This window comes from Camponotus floridanus, unplaced genomic scaffold, assembly GCF_003227725.1.
Source record: "Camponotus floridanus strain SB8 unplaced genomic scaffold, Cflo_v7.5 scaffold2, whole genome shotgun sequence".
Lineage (NCBI taxonomy): Eukaryota > Metazoa > Arthropoda > Insecta > Hymenoptera > Formicidae > Camponotus > Camponotus floridanus.
The window spans coordinates 7,393,512-7,415,825 of NW_020229325.1; the positions used below are offsets into that span (position 1 = coordinate 7,393,512).

The window sequence follows — 22,314 nt, forward strand, 5'->3', positions numbered from 1 at the left end:
GAAAAATGAAATTGATAGTGGGATTTTACAAATACACAATTCCCTTATCAATATTGTGTTAATGTTGTTAAAATTTTATTAAACATATATAATTTATGTGCCTGACACACTCTTTTTAGATTAGACATGTATTGCATTGCTTATTTATGGTTAAAATATTTATAAATTACTTTTTTTATGTGTATAAGAGTATAAAATTAATTATTAATTATTAATATCTCATTGATATATTGATAATAGTGCACGATCCTAAATTGTCAAAATTTTCGGAATATATTATAAAATTATAAGGAAAAAAACAGTGATACACAGATTAGCATTTAATTAAATGCTTAGTTATGATAGCTTATTAGGATGACAAATGTTAATCAAGATTTTGTGAGAAGCTCCTAGTAATATTTATCATTATTCGATACATTATCCTATTAATAATTATAGATTTATATTATATTTCTAAATTAATTATACTCACTATATCCTTTATATCAAAAATACTTCTTTAACATATATATGTATATGTATGCAAGTATACTTTTCTTTTCTAAAATCTATTACAATTTAGAGAGTGTTCTATATTTCTCTTTAGCCATCCTTTATCAATGGATTACGTTCGGATTTATATATATATATATGTACACAAAGAGAGAGAAAGAGAATTACATTATATTGCATATTCCAGCTTTAAATTTTATGAAAAATTTCCTTTTCACACACATATTATTTATTTTTATTTCACAAGAACGAATATTACATATACAGAAGAAATCTAGGATGTAGTAAAAGAATTGCAAGATTACTGTTATAAGATGATCATATATATAACGCTACAATAGGAAATATGTACATTGACGTTATTTAATAAAGATTAATATATGTATATATATATATATATGTATGTATAATATATATACATATATTAATATATTAAATTGAATAGAACAATTTTTATATCAAGCATCATATGTATCTTGGTGTATTCAAATGCTCTATTACAGAAATTATTAATTAATTTATATAATTTATGTTAATGAATTTATATTGCGCATTAAAAAAAACACTCATTATATACATACATATATATATATTAAAACGCTTATTCTTTAATTTATATATCACATTAAATTATTTTATATATTAGATATTAAATCTTCTTGAAGAACAATAAACAAATCATTCTATATGCATGTATATATGTATATATACATATGCATATATGTAATGATAATAGATATTCTTTAGAACAAACATACAATCTTATAACTCGTACTGGTAATATTCCTATGTAAATAAAGAAATTAACACATTTGATTTTTGTTCACATTTCCAGTTTGGTTTTGTACAATGAATAGCTTATTTTTATATACATTGTTAAGCTTTTCACCCAACAACGACATTTGTATGTGCATCTAATTTTCCTTTTTAAGTTTCACACGTCCGATATTTGAACATTTTTCATCATTATTGTCTTTTGTAATGATAAATAATATTCTAACAGATAGACAGCGAATGTGTTGATTCAAAGTGCACCTACCTGTTTTCATAAGAATAATGTATTTATGTAAGGAATAATATACAAAGAGATATGCCAACATCGATTCTTATGATATATATTATTAATTTAGCACATTGGTATATATTGTGTGTGTGTGCAACGTAATTACGGCTTATTGAATAAATATGAATACACACACACATACACATGCAAACAGGATAATTATTCACATACAACTGTGTTTTGGAAACGAAACACATTTGGGGGTTTTTAATATATATCTAAAAAGTACACTTTTTGCTGACATTGTATATACGTGGTTGTTTTAACAACAAAATTTTTCATGACTCATTTAAGATATGTAAAAGTTTCACAGCCACATAATTAAGCTAAACACAACAATATAGGCATTGATATATGATATTGCCTATCTGCCTATATATATTGCATATGCTATCATACGATAAACAATATCTTTTCGATCACAGGTAGTTTATTATTTATAAGACAATGTTTGGCATTCAAATATTTATGTAGAAAGTAAGCGAAAAAAGAAAAAAAAGATGTACAGAACTAGTTGTGAAAAAATGAACAAAATGAATGAAATTGGTCAAATGAATATGAAAGGAATGAACTATCCTCTCGAATTTTTATGCTTTTAGAAATTACATTACATTACATTATGTGCGGCCTTTTTTTCATTTGACAATTTAAGTATAAGAGAGAGTACGAGCTGAATATTAATCAAACGATAGAACAAGAACATGAACATGTAAACAGCATAACGTACGAACTCTTCCCTAATGTGATTATATATATATACCGTGTAATAGTTAACGCTTTATTTGTATAATATATACAATTCTATTGGATAAATAAATATAAAAACTGTTAAGTAATATATTTTGTTGATTTAAAAAGTTCTTGTAATGCTTAGATGTACTATTTATACCGCTTACCATATTAGCATAAACTTTGAAAATTTTATTTATTAGCGTGAACTTTAATATTTTGAGTGTCTTTGATTTTTATCAGATTATTAACTATCTTTATGCATATACAAGGGTAAAGGATATCGCACACATATATAGATGGATGAGATAAAATATATAAATAATAATATATAAATACACCACACACGCGCACACACACATATATATATTATATACACACGCGCGCGCGCATATATATATATATATATATATATATATATATATATATGTGTCTTATCTCTTATATTTATATATATATATTTTTTTTTTATATCTATAATCTTGTATATGCATACAAATATGCTTACACAGTGTGTGTCGTTGATTTGAAACGCGAGGTATATCAAATACCAAGGTGTATACACTTATACACGTACCGGTGGCATGGTATCGATAGAAACATGAAAGAATTGTAAAAATCCTATATCATTCAGTTTATCTTAAGTAAATAAGTACTTAAGTAACATTTGTGCGACTGTGATATATACCATTAAGTGTATTATGTATATTTACCGTTTATAAATTTTCGTAAAATTTTTAAAAGCAACGTGAAAAGCGATCGACGAGGGATAACCTAAGTTGACATATGTGCCATATTCGAAAAAAAGTACAGTATTAATTATAAGTACGATTCGTACGATTTCAACGACTTTAAACATTGTAGAGAAAATTATGTCTAGTCTTTTTCATTTTATTACATAAAGTTTCTTTACGACTCTTGATGAACAAATTTTTTATGTCATCTTTTATTTAGATAGCTTTGCGATTTAATGCGTTAGGTTAGGTTTGATGTAAAATGGGATGTGTGTTTATTTAATTTTTTTATCTACTATTGTAAAGTAATATATTTTGTTATCATGTAACGTTAAGCATTAATATGTATATATATGAAAAATAATATTATGTAATTATATTTAGACAACGTGAATTAACGAGATTAATAGAGATTTGCAGCGTGTCTAATAAGTCGTATACATAATCAATGAAAATTCTTTGCGTATGTAAAAACGTAAGTAAAAGATACATATAATTTTTAACATAACTTTTTATTATTTTTTAATACAGCTGTACAAGTCAATGAAAAAAGGATATTAAATTTGAAAGATAAAAAGGAATTATAAACAAGTCTACATACATGATACTAAAAAATAAATAGAAAAATTCCTCTCAACTTTAGAATCATTTTATTGCGCTACAGTTTATTTAAGTCTCTCTATTTATTGATTACACTTTAATTTATATATACTCCTAAATATTCTTTAATCTTTTTTTAGATTGCTGTATATATATATATTGCTCTACATGTGACTTGTAATAAAGGTCTGTATGTATGTGTAAAGTGTAATATATTGATATTCTTTTTATTCCAGTATAATTAAAATGGCAAGAAGCAAAACACAAGAAAAACACACAAAGATAAAAGCTAAACTTGTGAATGCAAGTTCTGCTAAGACAAGTAACAATTTACCATTATCAATGAATTCTGCAATTGGTGTTATATGTATTGCCATTGCAGTTTGGTTTGTAGCTAAAGGATATCTTGAAACAAGAGTAAATACTCCATATAATGTAGAAAAGGTATGTAAATTATTGCAAATACAATCATGATTATATAACGTATAAAATTGATTATGTTACAAGCTAATATCTCTAAAAATATAAAAGATACTTTTGATTGTTATATTATATTTTATTTTTTTATCGATATATTATTTTATCTTATTAATTAATTTTTTCGTAAATGTGGAAATTTATCAAAAACTTAATTAGAACAAGAAAAAGCATGTGAAATTTTTTTGAAATTTAAATGAAAATGAGTAGAATACACATGGAATACACATGCAATTTAAAATATTATATAAATTGAATAACTTGGGCTTGAGTAATTTTTCAAAATTTGTCTACAAAAAGTTGCCAATTGTATTATTGTTTAACAAATTACTTAATATAAGAAATTTAAAAAAATATGTTTTTTGTAACAAAAATAAAATGTAATGATCAAATGTTTATTTCTTATTCTAGTTTTAGAAATATTGGTTTATGACATGTTGAAATATATATTTTTTCTACATACAAGGTCTGTAAATAAAGTAATGAGACTTTTTCGAGATGAACTTTTATTTATAATTTAACTCTGTCTCCTTCAAAATAGTTCCCTTGGGAAGCCACACAGTGCCTGAGACGTTGTTTCCAGTCTTCATAGCAGTGCTGGAACTCAGAAATCCGAATGGCCTTCAGCTGGTCGGTTACAGCCGCTTTTACTTTTTCGTATCAAAATGATGTCCTTTGAGATGAGTTTCCAATCTCGGGAAGAGAATGAAGTCACAGGGACTCAGGTCAGGCGAATACGGGAACTGGAGAACGACAGAAATGTTTTTCCGTGCCAAAAACTCCGTAATCGAAAGCACGGAAAAACATTTCTGTCGTCTCCCCAGCTCCCGTATTCGTCTGACCTGAGACTTCTTTCTTTTCCCGAGATTGAAAACTCATCTCAAAGGACATCACTTTGATACGACCGAAAACGTAAAAGCAGCTATAATCGACCAGCTGAAGGCCATTCAGATTTCTGAGTTCCGGCACTGCTATAAGGACTATATATATAGAGATATATATATATATATATATATATATATATATATATATATATAGAGATAGATAGATAAATAGATAGGTAGATAGATAGATAGATGGATAGATGGAGTCAAATATAATTGTAAACTTACATCAACTTGAATATTGTTTGAAAATTAGCTAGTTACTACATCTGGTTTGGACATTCCGGATAGATATTGGGGCACTTATAGATCTGGTGTGTATTTTGGTTTAAAAACAAGAGATCCGCATTCTTTGGTGACTGGTTTAATGTGGTATTTTCCACGTTCTCTACGATACGACGGAAACGGATTCAGACATTGGTGTGATCAAGGTGATAAATTAAACAGGTACTGTAAGAATCTCTTTAATTTTAGTCGGATAAAAATTTTGCCGATATGGCTAATCAAAGTTTAAATGGCAGATATGCATGGCTGGAGCATGACGGACGAACGTTTGGTGTTCAAGAAATAGTAGATAATTCTGTAGTTATAAAAACAACATTTGTCAAGAGACCTGGCGGATACCATGGTGGTGACTGGACTGCAAGAATTGCAGTATTGCCAGAGAAAGAATACGATAAAGGGGAAGAAGTATCGCTGTTATTTTATACCGCTATTGAAGAAAGCACAAGAGGTTGGATAAAGGCTAATCTAGGAGATTATAATCGTTTAACGGGAATAGAGGGAAACACGAAAGGATTAGGATCCTTCATTATAAACCTGAATTTAATAAATGGTACCATAGAAGAACATTCCTTTCTCGCAACAGTCGCGTCTGGTCTAAATGTATTAAAAGAAACTGTTTTGCAAAATCTTCGCATTGCGACCGAAAAGGGATCTATGGAGAAACACGTAGTTTTAGCTGGTGAACAGCTGCTCTTATTGTCCGACGGCAAGAAAGAGGATCCAAATTTCGTAGTTACTCAAGTAACGGGAAGAGCTCCTTTCGAGATTGAAGTTAGTTACGAATCTGGCAGCTTCAGTAATAGAATAGACAAACTAACGGGGAAAAATTACGACGAGGCTCTCGAGAAGCAAAGGCAATTATTTTCGACAAAATTTGAAAGTGTTTTCAAATTAAAATCCAAAGGATATACAGACGACGAAATAACATTCGCAAAGATGGCATTCTCAAATCTCGTAGGTTCAATAGGTTATTTCTATGGGACTTCGCAAGTGCAAAGTACGTATACCCAGGAACCCGTGCCTTATTGGAAAGCACCTTTGTATACCGCTGTACCCAGCAGAAGTTTCTTCCCTCGTGGTTTTCTGTGGGACGAAGGTTTTCACGGTTTACTCATCTCAATCTGGGACACGGAAATAGAGTTGGACATTATAAGTCATTGGTTTGATCTGATGAATGTCGAAGGATGGATTCCAAGAGAAATGATTTTGGGCCAAGAGGCTCTGGCTAAAGTGCCCGAAGAATTTGTTACTCAGATCAATACAAACGCTAATCCGCCCACGTTCTTCCTAACGCTGGATTTTATACTCCAGCATAAAGAACACGAATTATTGAAACATAATTTTCAACTGCTCGACAAACTATATCCACGCTTGCAGACGTGGTTCTCGTGGTTCAATGTCACGCAAATCGGCGATTTACCCGGCACATATAGATGGCGAGGCAGAGATGAGACGACTAATAGAGAATTAAATCCCAAAACGCTTACATCCGGTCTGGATGATTACCCTAGGGCTTCGCATCCGAATGTGATCGAGCGTCATGTCGACTTGCGTTGCTGGATCGCGTTTGCTGCTCGAGTTATGGCTAAACTCGCCGAAACGCTGAACTATTCTACTAACAAATATGAAGAAACTTCTCAGTATCTATCCGATAATAACTTGTTGAACAAACTGCATTGGTCATCGAATACACAAATGTATTCCGATTACGGTTTACATACCGATAAAGTAATTTTACGGAAATCCGCATTACCACCTCACAAACAGCGATCTCATACGCAATCTTTGGAAATGTTACGCGTCGTATTGGAGGATCCGTCTTTAAAATACGTCGATACAACCTTTGGATATGTGTCGCTGTTCCCTTTCATTCTACAGATCATTGACCCTGACTCACCACAGTTGGGGAAAGTACTGCAAGATCTACGGGATCCCGATTTATTGTGGACCAAATATGGATTGCGCTCACTCGCGAAAACATCACCGCTATATATGAAATTCAATACGGAACATGACCCGCCTTACTGGCGCGGTCCTATTTGGATAAATCTCAATTATTTGACGGTACGGGCCGCGTATCATTATTCTAACGTGAAGGGTTTATATCGAGAAAACGCGAGAAAGATATATGAAGAGTTGAGAAAGAATTTGATACAAAATATTATTAAGCAATATAAAAAAACTGGATATTTGTGGGAACATTATGACGATTCCGATGGGAAAGGCAAAGGAAGTCATCCCTTTACTGGTTGGACTTCCTTGGTTGTATTACTTATGGCAGAAATATATTAAATGTTTTCTAACGCGAGTGTACGTACATACATACACATATATATTTCATTTAAATCTTATTATTAGAAACTTTTTTACAGAAAGTAGAATTTTAAAAGATGCTGTGAAATGTTTGCTTAAAATTATTAAATAGAATTTATTGATGTAACACACATACACGCATGTACATACGCGTGTACGTGCACGCACGCACACACATATACAATTATATATAATATATACACTATTTTTAATTAATTATATGTGTATATATAATTAATATATATGTACAATTTATTGTTATGTATATTATCTTTTATATTGCGTTATTTTAATAATATTTCATTTGAAAAAAAAAATTACAGAGATGCGCATAGAGCATTTATATTATATAATTGCGCATAGAGCATTTATATTATATAATTTGTAAAATGTACAATAATGTATATCTAATGTATCATTCTCTCCTTTTCCCTCTCCCTTCCTCTTCCTACAGTTTCTCCTTCTCTCCTTTTTTTTTTGATACTATTAAAAAAAATCAGAGGAAATATTTTTGTGTAAATATTCAAAATGAAAGCGAATATCTCTCTGTACATAGAAATAAGATAGTATTTAAATATAATAATTGATAATATAAATTTTTTCGATGGTACATTGTAGTTGAGTAGAATATTCTGTATGTCACATGAAAAAATAAATTTTTGATAAAATTTTTTTATTTTGATATTTGTATTGAATAAATTTAGTTTCTCTCTTGATAATACTATATGAAAACTTTGTAAAATATAAAAAATTCGTATTATGTAGATGTAACATCAATTAAGAGATAATATTCAATGCTAATTATGAAGAGAGAAAGGAATATATATTCAGTAAATCTAGGCTGTTTAACTTATTCAAGTTATCTCTGATAAAATATTTTATTATTTTATATCGTTGTAATATGTATTTTTTGAATTAATAATAAGTACACATATAATTAAACAACAAATATTTATTTTCATGATTGCGCACGTTATATTTTCATAATTCTTTCGTTAATTCTTCCATTTCTTAAATCTGCTTTTGAAATAAAAATGTATGTTTCGAATATATTCGCGCCGACGGAATTAATCCAAATACCGAAATTGGTAGAGATGGTATACGCATGAAAAGAATGTAATGTCACATTTTTCAAAAGAATAGCTGTGATTGGTCAGTGACGTTTAGTAATCTATCTCAAGTCCGTATTACGCTACAGGTTGACCAATCAGAGCGAAGCAAGTTGCCGGCCGGAAATTCTGATTAGTCAATTCCAATTCTGATTAATTATTCGAAAACGCCCTAAAACTCGATCCAATTTTCAAATAAATCTTTGCTCTTTGGCTCATTTTGCTTGCACTTTCTACGCTTTTTTCTTCCAACGTTCAAAGCATTTACACAAAATCGTCTCGTTTCAAATGCAAGCAATTTTCAGTAGCAAGAAAAGATTTCACGCATAAAACTCACATGTACAATGGCGAATTTAACAATATCTAACCTAATATCGAATAAGAATTAGCTGTAACCTAACCTAAATATGTTATCTAATTAAATTTTATTTTGTAGTTGGTACTCCTGCTCGCGACGCTCTCCTCGAAACGATTCTCACATCGCGGGACCGCTGATGACTCTCTTCAGACGTCTGCAGACGCCTTGCCCTTACCTCATTCAGTGAACAAGTGTATGCTCGTAAAATTACGATTGTGACTTTTCGAGTGAAATAAAATCGCGTGGACGTTTCTATTTTGTATTATGGAGCCGTACGACGTAATCGTCAATCAGCCGGTGGTTATCGATAACGTAAGTGCCTGCCGTTCAATTTCTCTTGCATCCATGCTATCGAGAGGGAGAGAGAGAGAGAGAGAAAGAGAAACGATGTGTCAAACTTCATTGAGCAATGTCGCTCGCCAACATCGACAAGAATATATAAATAATTTTCGCTCAAAAGAAAATACAATTTTCCTCCACTTATGTTACTGTTTGTATTTATAAAAATTCTGTTTGTATTTATATAAATTATATTGAATTTTGGTTGCAAATGCTATTGAGAATTATCGTCGATATTATCAGCGGTTCAATCGATGATGATATTAACGGGATACAGGATAAATTCTCTCTCTCTCTCCAGTTTAGAATTGAGAGTGTTATATACGCTCCTGTTTTTGTTCCGTTCAGGGATCTGGTGTGATTAAGGCGGGGTTTGCGGGCGACCAGATACCAAAATGTAGATTTCCAAATTAGTAAGTATCAAACATGAGAACATTAATTATTATAATTAATTATTATTATTTATGATGGTGTTCCTTTTCGATTGATTGATAAATAGTAAGTTGTTGTAATAATATAAAATGTACATTTTTATCCTAAGAACAAAATGTTTTTATAGCAGAAAACGATATCGATACTTGAGTATTTTAATTCATTACAAGTAAAAGTTACAATAGTAATACATTTTCAATTTGTGTAGACAATTATATACTTTATAGAATAATAATTAAATTTAGTAGAAATACATTCAATATTATTAAAATAACTTGCTATCTCTAAAGAAATTTCTTATAAATAAGAAATAATCTGTAATTTGTACTTTTTCTTAATTTATACATTAATATGATCTATCAGTTAGAATTAAAATTTAAAATTTAATGCATAATTTTTTTCTATAGTATTGGAAGGCCAAAACATGTACGTGTTATGGCTGGTGCTTTAGAGGGAGATCTATTTGTGGGTCCAATAGCTGAGGAACATCGTGGCCTTTTATCCCTTCGATATCCAATGGAACATGGCATAGTCACAGATTGGAATGATATGGAACGCATTTGGTCTTATGTCTATAGTAAAGATCAGTTGGCGACATTTAGCGAGGAGCATCCTGTCTTACTTACAGAAGCACCTTTAAATCCGAGAAAGAATCGTGAAAAGGCAGCTGAAATATTTTTTGAAACGTTTAATGTTCCAGCTTTATTTGTTTCTATGCAGGCTGTACTTAGTTTGTAAGTAATATTTTATAATAAGCAGGAAAGATAATTTAAAAGTAATTTTTTTATTATAGAAATTTATGTAATCTTGTAATTATGTAGAGTAGATTTTTGACAATCAAAAGATTTTTTTTTTACTTTTAACAATAATTACTATTAACAATAATGGTTTTTGTTATCTAGTAGTATTGATATTTTTTGTGTTAATTTTTTAAAAAATTTTTAATAAATATAACAAGAGGGAATTTATATTATATTTTTTATTATTAATTAATACAGATATGCAACAGGTAGAACCACAGGAGTGGTTTTAGATGCTGGCGATGGTGTTACACATGCTGTACCTATTTATGAAGGTTTTGCTATGCCTCACAGTATAATGCGAGTTGATATAGCAGGACGTGATGTTACAAGGCATCTTAGATTACTTTTACGCAAGGAAGGTATTAATTTCAAGACTACGGCGGAATTTGAAATTGTCAGAATAATTAAAGAACGAGCGTGCTATCTTGCTAGCAATCCACAAAAGGAAGAAACGATAGAAACGGAAAAATTTCAATATGTATTACCTGATGGTAGTCATTTGGAGGTAATAATATCAATCAAAAAAAACATTTAATTAGACAAAATGAAGTGTATTATTTCAAATGTGACTAATTCTCACCTGTAAATCATCTTTAATGTAGATTGGTCCGGCACGATTTAGGGCTCCTGAAGTGTTATTTAGACCAGACTTGATAGGTGAGGAATGTGAAGGCCTTCATGAAGTATTAACATACTCCATTCAGAAGTCCGATTTGGACTTGAGGAAAGTTTTATTCCAAAATATTGTACTCTCGGGAGGATCAACATTATTTCGCGTAAGCAGGAAAATCTTATATTTTTATTATATATATTTAAAAAGACATTCTTGTAATAATATAATAAAATTTTCTAACATTTTAGGGTTTTGGTGATAGATTATTATCAGAAATTCGCAGGATGTCCCCAAAAGACATTAAAATAAGGGTAAGAAAATAAGAAAAAAAAAAGACAAATTTCAAATAAATATAAAAAAGTGAACAATTCAGTGCATTTATAGTGTTGTATAGATTATGTATATTTCTGTTGCAACAGATATCTGCACCCCAAGAACGATTGTATAGTACTTGGATTGGTGGTTCCATTTTGGCTTCTTTAGACACTTTTAAAAAGATGTGGGTGAGTAAAAGAGAATTCGATGAAGATGGTATACGGGCTATTCATCGTAAGACATTTTGAATTTAGAGAACCTTTCGAGAATGTTATATATCGCGAATAATTTTATTATATCAATATGAAATAATGGCACACTCGGCACAATAACAAAATATATTGCGGCAAATATATTCTTAATTATTTATTTATATAATCGCGCGCGCGCGCCTGTATAATTTCTATATTATATTTCAAGGGATTATTTTTATATTTCTAATCATATTTTTGAGACCTCTAATTGAGTCTTTATTGTTGTTAAAAACTGTTGAGTTATGTTATATGAATTCATATCATATTAAATTATGGTGACAGAATTATGAAACTATATGAATTTTCCTCTTGCAAAGTATATAGAAATATATATATAAAATTTTTTTTAATAAATTGTTTTTTATACAACTACTATTTATATTTGATAATATAGATTAGTAAAATATATTCTTTTTTTGATTTGTACATTAATAAATAGCTGTAAAATTTAATTGCTATAAGGTATATTTTTTTGTGGTATAACATACTTGCAAATAATTATTTAATATATTTTATAGCAATTCATATTACTAATGCAAATAATGCTATAAAGAATAGAAAAAAATTTACATTTTTTGCAAGTATAGAAATTTGTAAAATGTATCGTTTTTGGCATTATAATTTAATATGATTGCAATGAGGAAGATAAGATCTCTAAAGGTCAGTTACATATATAAAAGCAGTTTGTAATGTCAATATCACATAATTTGGACCTATACATGGTTTCAATATATAATTAAATGTACATTAGATATTTGCAAACTGCAAGATGCAAAAAGAAATAAAAACAAGCATTAATGTCTTTTATAGAAATGTAAATAATATCTTTTGGAATCAAATGAATTAAGAGGTCAAATCTGTAAAATCTTAAATTTTCAATTTTAAAATTTATTTATATATTTGATTGTGCTCACATACACATGCATACTCACACACAATACTGTCATATATATTACAGCAGAGTACAATTTTTATTAATAAAAGTGCTATGTTTCGTCGATTTAATATAATGAAAGAAAATATTCTGTAATTTCCATGTGCAGCAACATTTATGCAAAGCATTTGTAAATATGTACGCTTTTCCTAAAATAAATCTACATAGTCTTTATAAATGCATGTGATTAAAATATAGATTTTTACAATTGTATTGTAACATCGAGATTTGTAGCTTTATATTAAGTAATTGTTTCCAACACATTTTGTATCACGTACATCATTAATAATTTTTGAAATGTATTAAATGCTGAAAGAACACAAAATATCAGTTTATTTATTATTTAAATAATTTATTTCAATTGCGATAAAGGAAAGAATAATTTATAGACGTTGGTTAGAAAATTTATTAATTTTTTCATCATTGCACAAGGAAACAAGATTATATTGAAAATTGATACGTAGTAATACAATTATAGATCAGATTCAATTATATAATTATTTGTTGTATTTATTTATTATATGTAATGTATATTGTCCGCACTAGTCTGTGAAAAGGAATCTCGCGAGCAAAATATTTGCTTGTTGACAATTATTATATATTTTAATATATCGTATATAACGAAAAATAAAATATGAAATGCTGCAATGCAGAAATGCAAATGTTTAGAAAATGTGTTTCAATATTTTATTTAAAGAAAAATCCGCAAGAGATATCTATATTAAAACTAATGTAACAAGAGTGTTTGTACCATTTTTAATTATTTAACAAATGTATTTTTATTTAAATAAGCAATTGTGTACGGTTTAGAAAATATACGTAAAATACGTCACTAAATCTCGTGTAATCACAATATAATCTTGATTTTATAATTTCTTTGTGGTTTTAAGACTACGAAAATATTTAAAAATATTTAATGTATTTTACCAATTATATAATATATTATTAAAACAATGATGTTGGAATGCAATATGAAACGCGTTTAAAATAACTGGATTCTGGAATATGGATTAAAATTCAAAATTTCGTTCAAATTGTAGGGTGTATTGATCGATTGATCAAAACATTTTTGTAACTCTAGAAATTCTCTATCCGATAGCCAATGAGTATGTGCGTGCGAAATATCGAAATTGTTATACAAATGCGTCATCAGTCGGGAATAGATAAAGCATGAAGCTCGAGAATTGGACGGTAATCATTTCGCTATCTTTTATTTCTTTATAGAAAAAATGAAAAGTGAAAAATTTCGTTAAAAAAGATAATAAACGTTCTAGCTGTGTCTAGTTATTTATACGTTATGACCGATTTTCATGGTCGGTTCATACATTTAAGACTATTTTAATGTAAACATTTTCATGTGTATGTTTATATATAAATAGAGAGCTATATTTAAAAATTGGAAAGAAAAGAGCAAAAAGAATAACTTGTATTAGCCTGAGAAGAACATGTAAAAGGAAAGAAAAGTCAATGGTAATACCTTCCTCGTAAAAATCACAATAGTTTTGCCAATTCTTTTGTATATAATAATGTAAGCATGGGAGAAAGCTCGGCTTCTACGTATGAATGAATATTTATTTCCTTTTTTTGCGTGACGGTTGATTTACAACGCGCGATTACTTTTGACAGCTCGATTTCGCGACGCGCGCCCTCTATCGGTGGCGAGAACGCGACCTTTCGGGCGGAGTCGGGCGCGCCTTCGGTGACGGCGACTGACGTCATGGCGCAAGATGGCCGCCGGTATCGGGAATGGTGTAGCGTAGACGAGGCTGGGCGGTAGAAACGAGTTCCCGGGGAATAGGTGTGTCGGTGTTTCGGCGTCGCGTGCTAGATAACACGCCGTCGGGATGATGCCCAGCCGCGTCGTTGTCGTCGTCGTCGTCGTCGCCGCCGCCGCGACGGGCTGAGTTCGGAGTTTCGGCGCCGCTCGCCCGTTCGCTCGCTCGCTCGCTCGCCCGTCGCCCGCTCGCCCGTTCGTCGGTTCGCCAGCGAGCTAGCTCGCCAGCTCGTCGGTGCAGTGCTCCTCGTACGAATCGTACGTGCGAATAGGTGCCGCGTTTCGTCTCCCTCTCTCTTTCCTTCTTTTTTTATTCTCTCTCTCTCTTTCTCTCTCTTCTCTCTCTCTCTCTCTCCCCCTCTGCCTTTGCTCTTTCTCTTTCTCTCTCTCGTCGCTACTGGGAATATAGGTAATCAAACGTGTCACGCAAGATTTTTCCTCTTTGTACAGGAGTCGAGAGGACTCTCGACTCTCTTCCGCGAATCTCCTTTACCGTGTATTTTTTTCGGGAGAAGGACGGTCCTCTCGCAAAGTCGGGCGATTAAAAATGGAAACGAGAGCCAAGAGTGAAAATCGGAGCACAGATTGACGTTTGCCGAGAGAGATCTGAGAGAGAGAGAGGTGGCGCCGGCTTTCTCGCGAGCGATAACCACGCTCCGTCCCGAGCTCCACGAGTCCCGGCCCCGGCTACCGAAAGCCCGATCGAAAATTGCGATATTACTTGTGAGCGTCTCCCTTTCTTTACTCTTCTCTCTTTCTCTCTTCCGTCGTGTTTCGTGGAATTGCCCGGGACATACACCTCGATATTAATTTCAATATTGCTCTCCAGCCCACTGTATTGTGCTATCGCCGTTATTAAATCATCATCGTATCACGAGCAACCTACTACTATTATGGTGATTATTATACTCACGTAATAAAGAACGGATTGATTTGGCAAAATGGCATTTCGGAGCATCGAAATACGAGCGAATCGAGCGGAAAAGGGAGAGTGACAGAAGTATCGTGTCACAGAAAGAACAATTTTAAAAGAAGAGGACCAAAGACAGAGAAGAAGGAAGCTGGAGAATGCTCTTAGAAATTTGCGAAAACAAGATTAAACCGATTGTGAGACACACACACACACACACAGTTCAATGTCTTGTGAAACGAGAGATTTCATTGAAAGCGAATCGATCGCGAGAGTAAATTTGCGCCTCGAGATTTATTTACAAGAATAAGAGCAACGATGAAAATGCAGACATGAAAAAAATTGTTGGACGATCCAGACGATTGATTCCTTTTTGAAAGATGAGCGAAGACTTTGACCTATTTATCGTGCCGCGAATCGAGAACTCGCAAATTCAAATAAAGAGATGTATCGATTTTGCTAAATTTGACATAGACACAAATTTGCACATCGCAAGGTGTCATTGTGCGTCACAATCTGAAAAAATTACGAGTGTCATTGTATCTCTGAAACCAGAGCGAAGCGAAAGAGAAGAATATATTCAAAGAGCAAAACTTGTACATTTCTTCAAATGCTGAATAGCCACTAAGAGAGAAAGGGAGAAAAAAAGAAAGGACTGATAAGATAAACGATAATCTTTGAATTTGACTGATTGCGCGCGCTCTCTTTTTTTTCCTGCGTGACTGAGAGTCGCAAGATTTAATGTAACATTTGTAATCGAGTCGAGATTCACCCGCGGTCAAAGAAGAGAAGGTGCGCGTCATCGGTGAAGCAAATGCACCGCGATCACGCGGATGTCATTGGAGTCGTAAGGAATAAACGCACGCGAGGAGAGAAAGCTTCTTCTTCAATTCACTGACACTGAGCAATTTCACTTTTTGCCCATGCTACTAGATGGTCTTCAGAGTATTTGACATTCCAAAGGAAGGGAATGGAGTGAATAATTTCAGCAGAGGATTCTCTCAACAATTCAAAAATGTTATAAGATGGAGGGGAGTCCGATGCTTTACGTAGAGAGCGCAATAATTGCGTTCGAGGATCGCTCAAGAGTGGGCAGGACCACAGGACAAGGTTGATATATCCTAGAGGTGAGCCACAAGGGCAGTCAGGACGTCCAACGATGCTGCGAAGGCTGTAATTTAAATTATAATAATTAGAGCTGATTCTACAGACTCACGATTTCTGAACGGCTCAGCTTAAGTTTTGCGAAGCCGGAGCTTCTTGCGAAGGTGGGATAAAGGTTGAAATACCGCATGCCACGGTTTTCGGCTAAAGCAAGCAAAGAGGAGAGAAAGCGTGTAGAGCGATCGAGTAATTGATCGGGCGGAGAGCTAGAATGCGACGAGAGGCAAACACGAGGGCGAGAGAAAGAGGAGAAGGAAGCGAAGGGAGGGGAAAGCGCGAGAGAACGAGATAAGCGCGATCGGGAATAACGAGATATCGGTTCGGGTCCAGAGGAGCGCGCGCACGAGAGGAATTCCTGCCGATTTCCGCTTCCTCACCTTGCCTCGTATCTCTGCGTGTGTGTGTGTGTGAGTGTGCGAGCGTGCGAGTGTGCGCGTGTGCGGCGTGTCATTCTTTCGCGTACATGTCACGCGGCATCTCGCGTAGCGTTGTACAGCACGTGCGCGCGCTGTATGTGCGTGTGCGTGCGTGTGCGTGTGCGCGCGATGTGTGCGTCACCGACGATGATCTCGTAGATCCGATGCGGGTGCGGGAATAACGAGAGAGAGAAAAAAAAAGTAGAATCTTGACGAGAATAACGAGCACGACGTACAACTCGCAAAATGTGGAATATGATGTGCGACGTGATGCCGACGATCGCGGAGGACAGCATGAGCCAGCGGAGCTCGCAATTCTCCAACGAAGAGGGAAACTTTGAGCAGTTGATGGTGCAAATGCTGGACGAGCGTGATAAGATGATGGAGACGATGCGCGAGCATCAGGAACGACTGCAAGACACGGAGACGCGGCTGGCGGAGGTCGAGAAGGAACGAGACGCTCTCAATCGACAGCTTAACGCGAATATTCCTCAGGTAAGTTAATCCTCTCTCTCTTTTTTTCTTTTTTTTACCTCCATCAAGTCAAATATTCGTATAAACAATTATCAAAATCTAACGTAAATGAAAGAAACGATTCTTTGAAAATCGTGAAATAAAAAGGTAAAAAGTGCCAACTAGAAATGAATATATTAATATAACGTGTTATTCGCGAGCATGCTTGATGCTAATTATCGTCCTGCGATTACGGTCGCGGAATTTCATAACATGTTAAATAGGCGTCAACAGTTTGAAACGATGTGGAATTGCTCGTTGAACGATCGAAATCGATGAATCGCAATGAAACTTTAGACGGGTCCGACACTATAACGATGCAATGTTCAATTTGCGAGAGTCTCCCAAAGACTGCTTTTAATTGCGTACGCGAGCCATCGTCGACTGGCGAACGCTTCTCGTAAACGCTTACGTAACGTTGTAACGTTGTAAAAGTGATTTAACGCAAACTGTACTCACGCGCGCGCGTATCGCCTTTGTATTTGTCCCACTTTTCGCGAGATATGCACGTTCCTAACATCGTAATTAACTTCTTGTTTAATGCGTTTTACTTTACCATTTAAACGCTCATTCGTACTCCTGTTTCTCTAAAACAAGCATACATATTTCTCATTTCAATTAATTTTTTTTCGAAACAAGAAATTTTTTTCTTCCTCGCGCGTTAAAGAAACATCCAAGATGCATCGAATCTTTTCGCCGATAGGCCTAATGTGACGATAAAAAATATCGCTCCTTTTGACTGATCGACGATTGAAAATTTATCAATTTTCTCCCCAATAAAGTTTCAGCTATTCAAATAAATGTCTGACAAAGCTCCCTTTATTCTTCGTTAATTTAACGTTTTTTTTTAAAATTAATTTCCTTAGTTTAACAAAACACACATACGCGTACACATACCTGTATATATATATATATATATATATTAAAATGTGTCCTTTAATAGTAGCTGATATAATGTTTGTGTATTCAATAATATTAACGTTTCTTTAAAAATTAATTTCGTTAGTTTAACAAAACACACATATCTGTATATATATTTTAAAATGTGCCCTTCAACAGTAGCTGATACAATGTCTGTGTATTCAATAACATTAATATTCTTTTTTCTGTAATACTTGAGAAATATACCTTTTTGTTTGCGTTGCATGATTCAGTTGCTTCATGCTCGCAAATGAAAAGAATCGATCATCTTTGACGCGCGCACATTGGATATAGATACGTATCATCGTAATGGACATTGATAGTAATAGATAATGCATGCGGTGCGGTAACAAAATTAGCGTCAAAAGAGAAATGAACTGCAATTTCGAATATATATGGACATAATTTTATGTCGATCACTCTTTGCGTTTAATTACCCGCAAAAACTTTTCCCTCTAGACTTTTATATTTTTATTGAAATATTTTATTTTTTCAAGCACTCTATATATTACTTTTTACAATTAATTAGGCTTAATATATTAGCTCTAATCTGATCATTCTTCGAGTTGAGTGAGAGATTCTTTTAAATGTACCAGTGTATAACTATGCTATAGCGGAAAGTATACCATATATAAATATTTATAATTGATGAAAAATCGAGGTATATTTTATATTTTTTTAAGAATAAATTGCGGCATGTTTCTTGCAAAGAAAACAACGTGTACAATGTGTACAATGTATATATTTGTCGCGCCTTTTTTCATTTGCAATTCAAGTCTCTTGTCATCTAGGAAGTTGCTCGATGACACACGATACGATATGACGATATGTACTTTTTTACATGCCTCGTAGCCTGGAGGAAACGATGGTTGCAAAATCTTATAGACGCATCATAGCATTACTTCGAAACGGCTACTTTTGTGAATATAATAAAATAAAAATTCTCCCATTTTCACGGAATTTTATTTTTTACTTTTTACATGTATATACATGTTACTCGTGTAAATGTGAAAATGATTGAATAGATGAAGATAGCGCGATTTTGTCGCAGTCTCTTTCAATTTAACGTTATTCATATATAATCGAGAAAAAATGGATGTTTTTGGAGATAATAAATTTCTTAGCGTGGCGACATTAAAAAATTACCTGGGGCTATAATTCACGATTGAATTGTATACAAAAGTCTCTGTTATCTTTCTATTAAATTCAAATTAATTCAAAATTTTGTTGAAACAAAAATTTCATTTTTAAAGTTCTTAATTTAAATTATATTATATTAAATTAAAAATATTAATTCTTTTTTTAACTTTTTTATTCATTAGTATTATATGTATATAATGTAATATTTTTTTTAAAGATAGAGATTGTAGAACAATAATTAGACTTGATCGTTAGCGTAATGTTTTGCCAACTATTTTTTATGTATTTTAGTTTCTTAACACAAAACATGCATTTTTTATTTTGTTAAATGACACGCATTTTATGTAATTATACTTGTAATAAATATTAATTATATCATGAAAAGTGAATTGCTTTCACAATGTGAAATGTGCGCGCACAAGAGAGAGAGAGAGAGATTGCTAAATTAAACTTTATAAAACTGTTTTAAATCGAAAATTTTATTTTTAATCACTTAATCACATTTACATTTATATTTTAAAAGGAGAAAAATTGTATATTTAAAATATTTAAGGAATGTGAGAGGGGGAGAGAGAGAGAATGAGAATATATACGTATAATGTGTACATATACAGTTGTGTATGTATGTAGTTCTTGTATATACATATATTTCATACAGAATATGTTTTCTAAATATAGATTTGAAACAGTTTGGAAAAATGAACTTTTCGATTATACGAGGATGTGTGTAATTAGTTAAGCTAGTCTTTTCCTGCTTTTCTGCAAATAAGATAACTTTTGTTGCAGAATTTAATGTTGAGCTGTCAAAATAATAACTATTTATATTTTTCGGTAAATTTTTTTTATTCTTCGCAGGTCTCTCTCTTAAGCCAGAAAGAATTTAATTATTTTAAAAGTTTTTACGTCTCTCATATAAATTTGACAAATTTCTTATGTCATTAAGTATTTTTAAATAATTTTGTAATTTGTATTGAAATATAATTTGTGTTGTAATGTGTGAAAAAAATTTTTTTCGCGGAAAACTGATTGCTTCATGAAGAATTAATTAAATTAATAAGTGAGAAAAAACAAAAGAGGAAATTATTAATAACTATATTTTTTTTAATTTTCGGATAATTTTTTTTATTAATTTATGAAATATTGCATAAACGATTGTACACATCAATTTTTAATAATAATAATTTTAATAGTTATTCTAATTTTAATAATTAAATAATAATTAAATTTCATAATTAATGAACTGATCAGTTTTTATTAATTAATGAATCTTTATTAATTATTGACTAATAACATTTTGTTCGATTAATATATCTATATATATATAGGAGGAATATTCCAATACAATGTCAAGAATGTTGATCATGTGCTTAATTAGTGAAATATCTCGAACTTTCATCATAATTAGGATACGCGTTTACACATAGTTCAATTAATCGATTATATATATCTTACTTATATCTTACCTATATTACCATTTATGTATTTGTATGTGTATAAACATATATTTATTTATATTTGTATTTATATTTAACCCTTATAAGCACTTTTACGTATAGATACTTGTTGAAAGTATATAACATTCATAAAGGGAGAAGAATAATTCTTGTTAAATTACATTTAAGTGTCAAATGTAAGACAATACAAATACAAATAATTTAAGCCTGATTAATGAATATATTATATCTTTAAGCGTATACAAAGTCGTAACACACTATTATGATTTTAATATATTCTTTGAACCATTTTACTTGACAAAAATTCCTAAGCATTAATATAGTTTTCGAATTATAAACTATTTAAGAGAAAAGTTACTGAATTAAATTTTGTGACAACTAATAAAATCACATTCCTCCGTCATTTTTTAAATAGACTTTAATGAAATTTTTAATTTAGTAAAATTAAATTTTTTAAAAATTATTTAAAGGTAACTACACACATACATGCATACATAGATATAACATAATAAAAGATATAATATGTATATATGTATATATATATATATATATATTTATATTTATATATCGTAATATGTACATATATATGTTAATTTCTTCTTAGCGAAAATGTCTAATAACTTTGTTTAAGAGAAAAGAAGTTAATTCTCTCTTTTTCTAAATTTCCTACATACATACACATATTTATATGAATAATATATGAATATATTATATCAACTGATATCAATAAATATGTATATATACTTGCATCATACTTGAACAAAAATAATTAGCGTCGATTGCGTGATTGTTTTATGAATGTATCATAAACAATACGAGATATATACAAGAATAACAAAATATGCTACACAACATACATACAACATACATAACAAAAATCGTATTGATTCTTTCGTAGACCTGTTGCATGTTCTCCATCGTTCAAACAGCAACGAGTTTTAAAGGATTTGAACAATTAGCATGTCTCTACTTATCATTAACATATCGATACTGAAGAGTTTAGAACCTGATAATTAAGTAAAGAATAAGGGAAGCTAAACAAACTGAAAAAAGGATGAGACTGAAAGAAGAATTTTTTATGAATCTCTTATTGTTCCCATCTATTGTATTAATATGTTGCAAGTATTAGATAGCATACATAATAGACACAATAAACTGTCTCTGATATTACAGAAGAATTCAAGACTTTCAATGAATTTTTTTTCGTTGCAGTTTTTTTTCTAAAATTGATTTTTTCGACAAAATTCTTTGAGATATCTATAATTTTCAGGCAATTAATGCTTAAAAA

The 22,314-nt window shown here is 31.5% G+C and overlaps 3 protein-coding genes across 20 annotated transcripts in view; all 3 read left to right on the forward strand.

Annotated features, from left to right (window-relative positions):
- Positions 1-2,796: 2,796 nt before the first annotated feature.
- LOC105249065 (mannosyl-oligosaccharide glucosidase GCS1) lies at positions 2,797-7,619 on the forward strand. 2 transcript variants are annotated; one of them, XM_011254239.3, is made up of 5 exons: positions 2,797-3,091; positions 3,403-3,493; positions 3,855-4,062; positions 5,236-5,426; positions 5,501-7,618. In XM_011254239.3, the coding sequence occupies exons 3-5, from the start codon at positions 3,865-3,867 to the stop codon at positions 7,554-7,556; spliced, it is 2,445 nt and encodes an 814-aa protein (XP_011252541.2). In that variant the 5' UTR covers positions 2,797-3,091; positions 3,403-3,493; positions 3,855-3,864; the 3' UTR covers positions 7,557-7,618. The 2 variants fall into 2 exon arrangements, with proteins under 2 accessions (XP_011252541.2, XP_011252543.2); XM_011254241.3 differs by lacking the exon at positions 3,403-3,493 and having other exon boundaries at positions 5,501-7,619.
- A 1,504-nt stretch (positions 7,620-9,123) lies between these two features.
- Positions 9,124-11,911, forward strand: LOC105249064 (actin-related protein 1). Its single transcript, XM_020026865.2, has 7 exons — positions 9,124-9,356; positions 9,732-9,796; positions 10,223-10,549; positions 10,814-11,123; positions 11,221-11,394; positions 11,480-11,542; positions 11,651-11,911. The coding sequence occupies exons 1-7, from the start codon at positions 9,309-9,311 to the stop codon at positions 11,792-11,794; spliced, it is 1,131 nt and encodes a 376-aa protein (XP_019882424.1). The 5' UTR covers positions 9,124-9,308; the 3' UTR covers positions 11,795-11,911.
- A 2,397-nt stretch (positions 11,912-14,308) lies between these two features.
- The window catches only part of LOC105249062 (liprin-alpha-1), a 32,036-nt gene continuing 24,030 nt past the window's right edge, over positions 14,309-22,314 (forward strand). For 9 of the 17 annotated variants that reach the window (XM_020026845.2, XM_020026853.2, XM_020026854.2 and 6 more), the window contains exon 1: positions 14,311-17,493. In XM_020026845.2, the coding sequence (XP_019882404.1) occupies positions 17,245-17,493 (249 nt within the window). In that variant the 5' untranslated portion in view covers positions 14,311-17,244. Of the gene's footprint in view, positions 17,494-22,314 lie in introns of all 17 variants that reach the window. The other 8 variants (XM_020026847.2, XM_011254220.3, XM_020026844.2 and 5 more) reach the window with 7 other exon arrangements.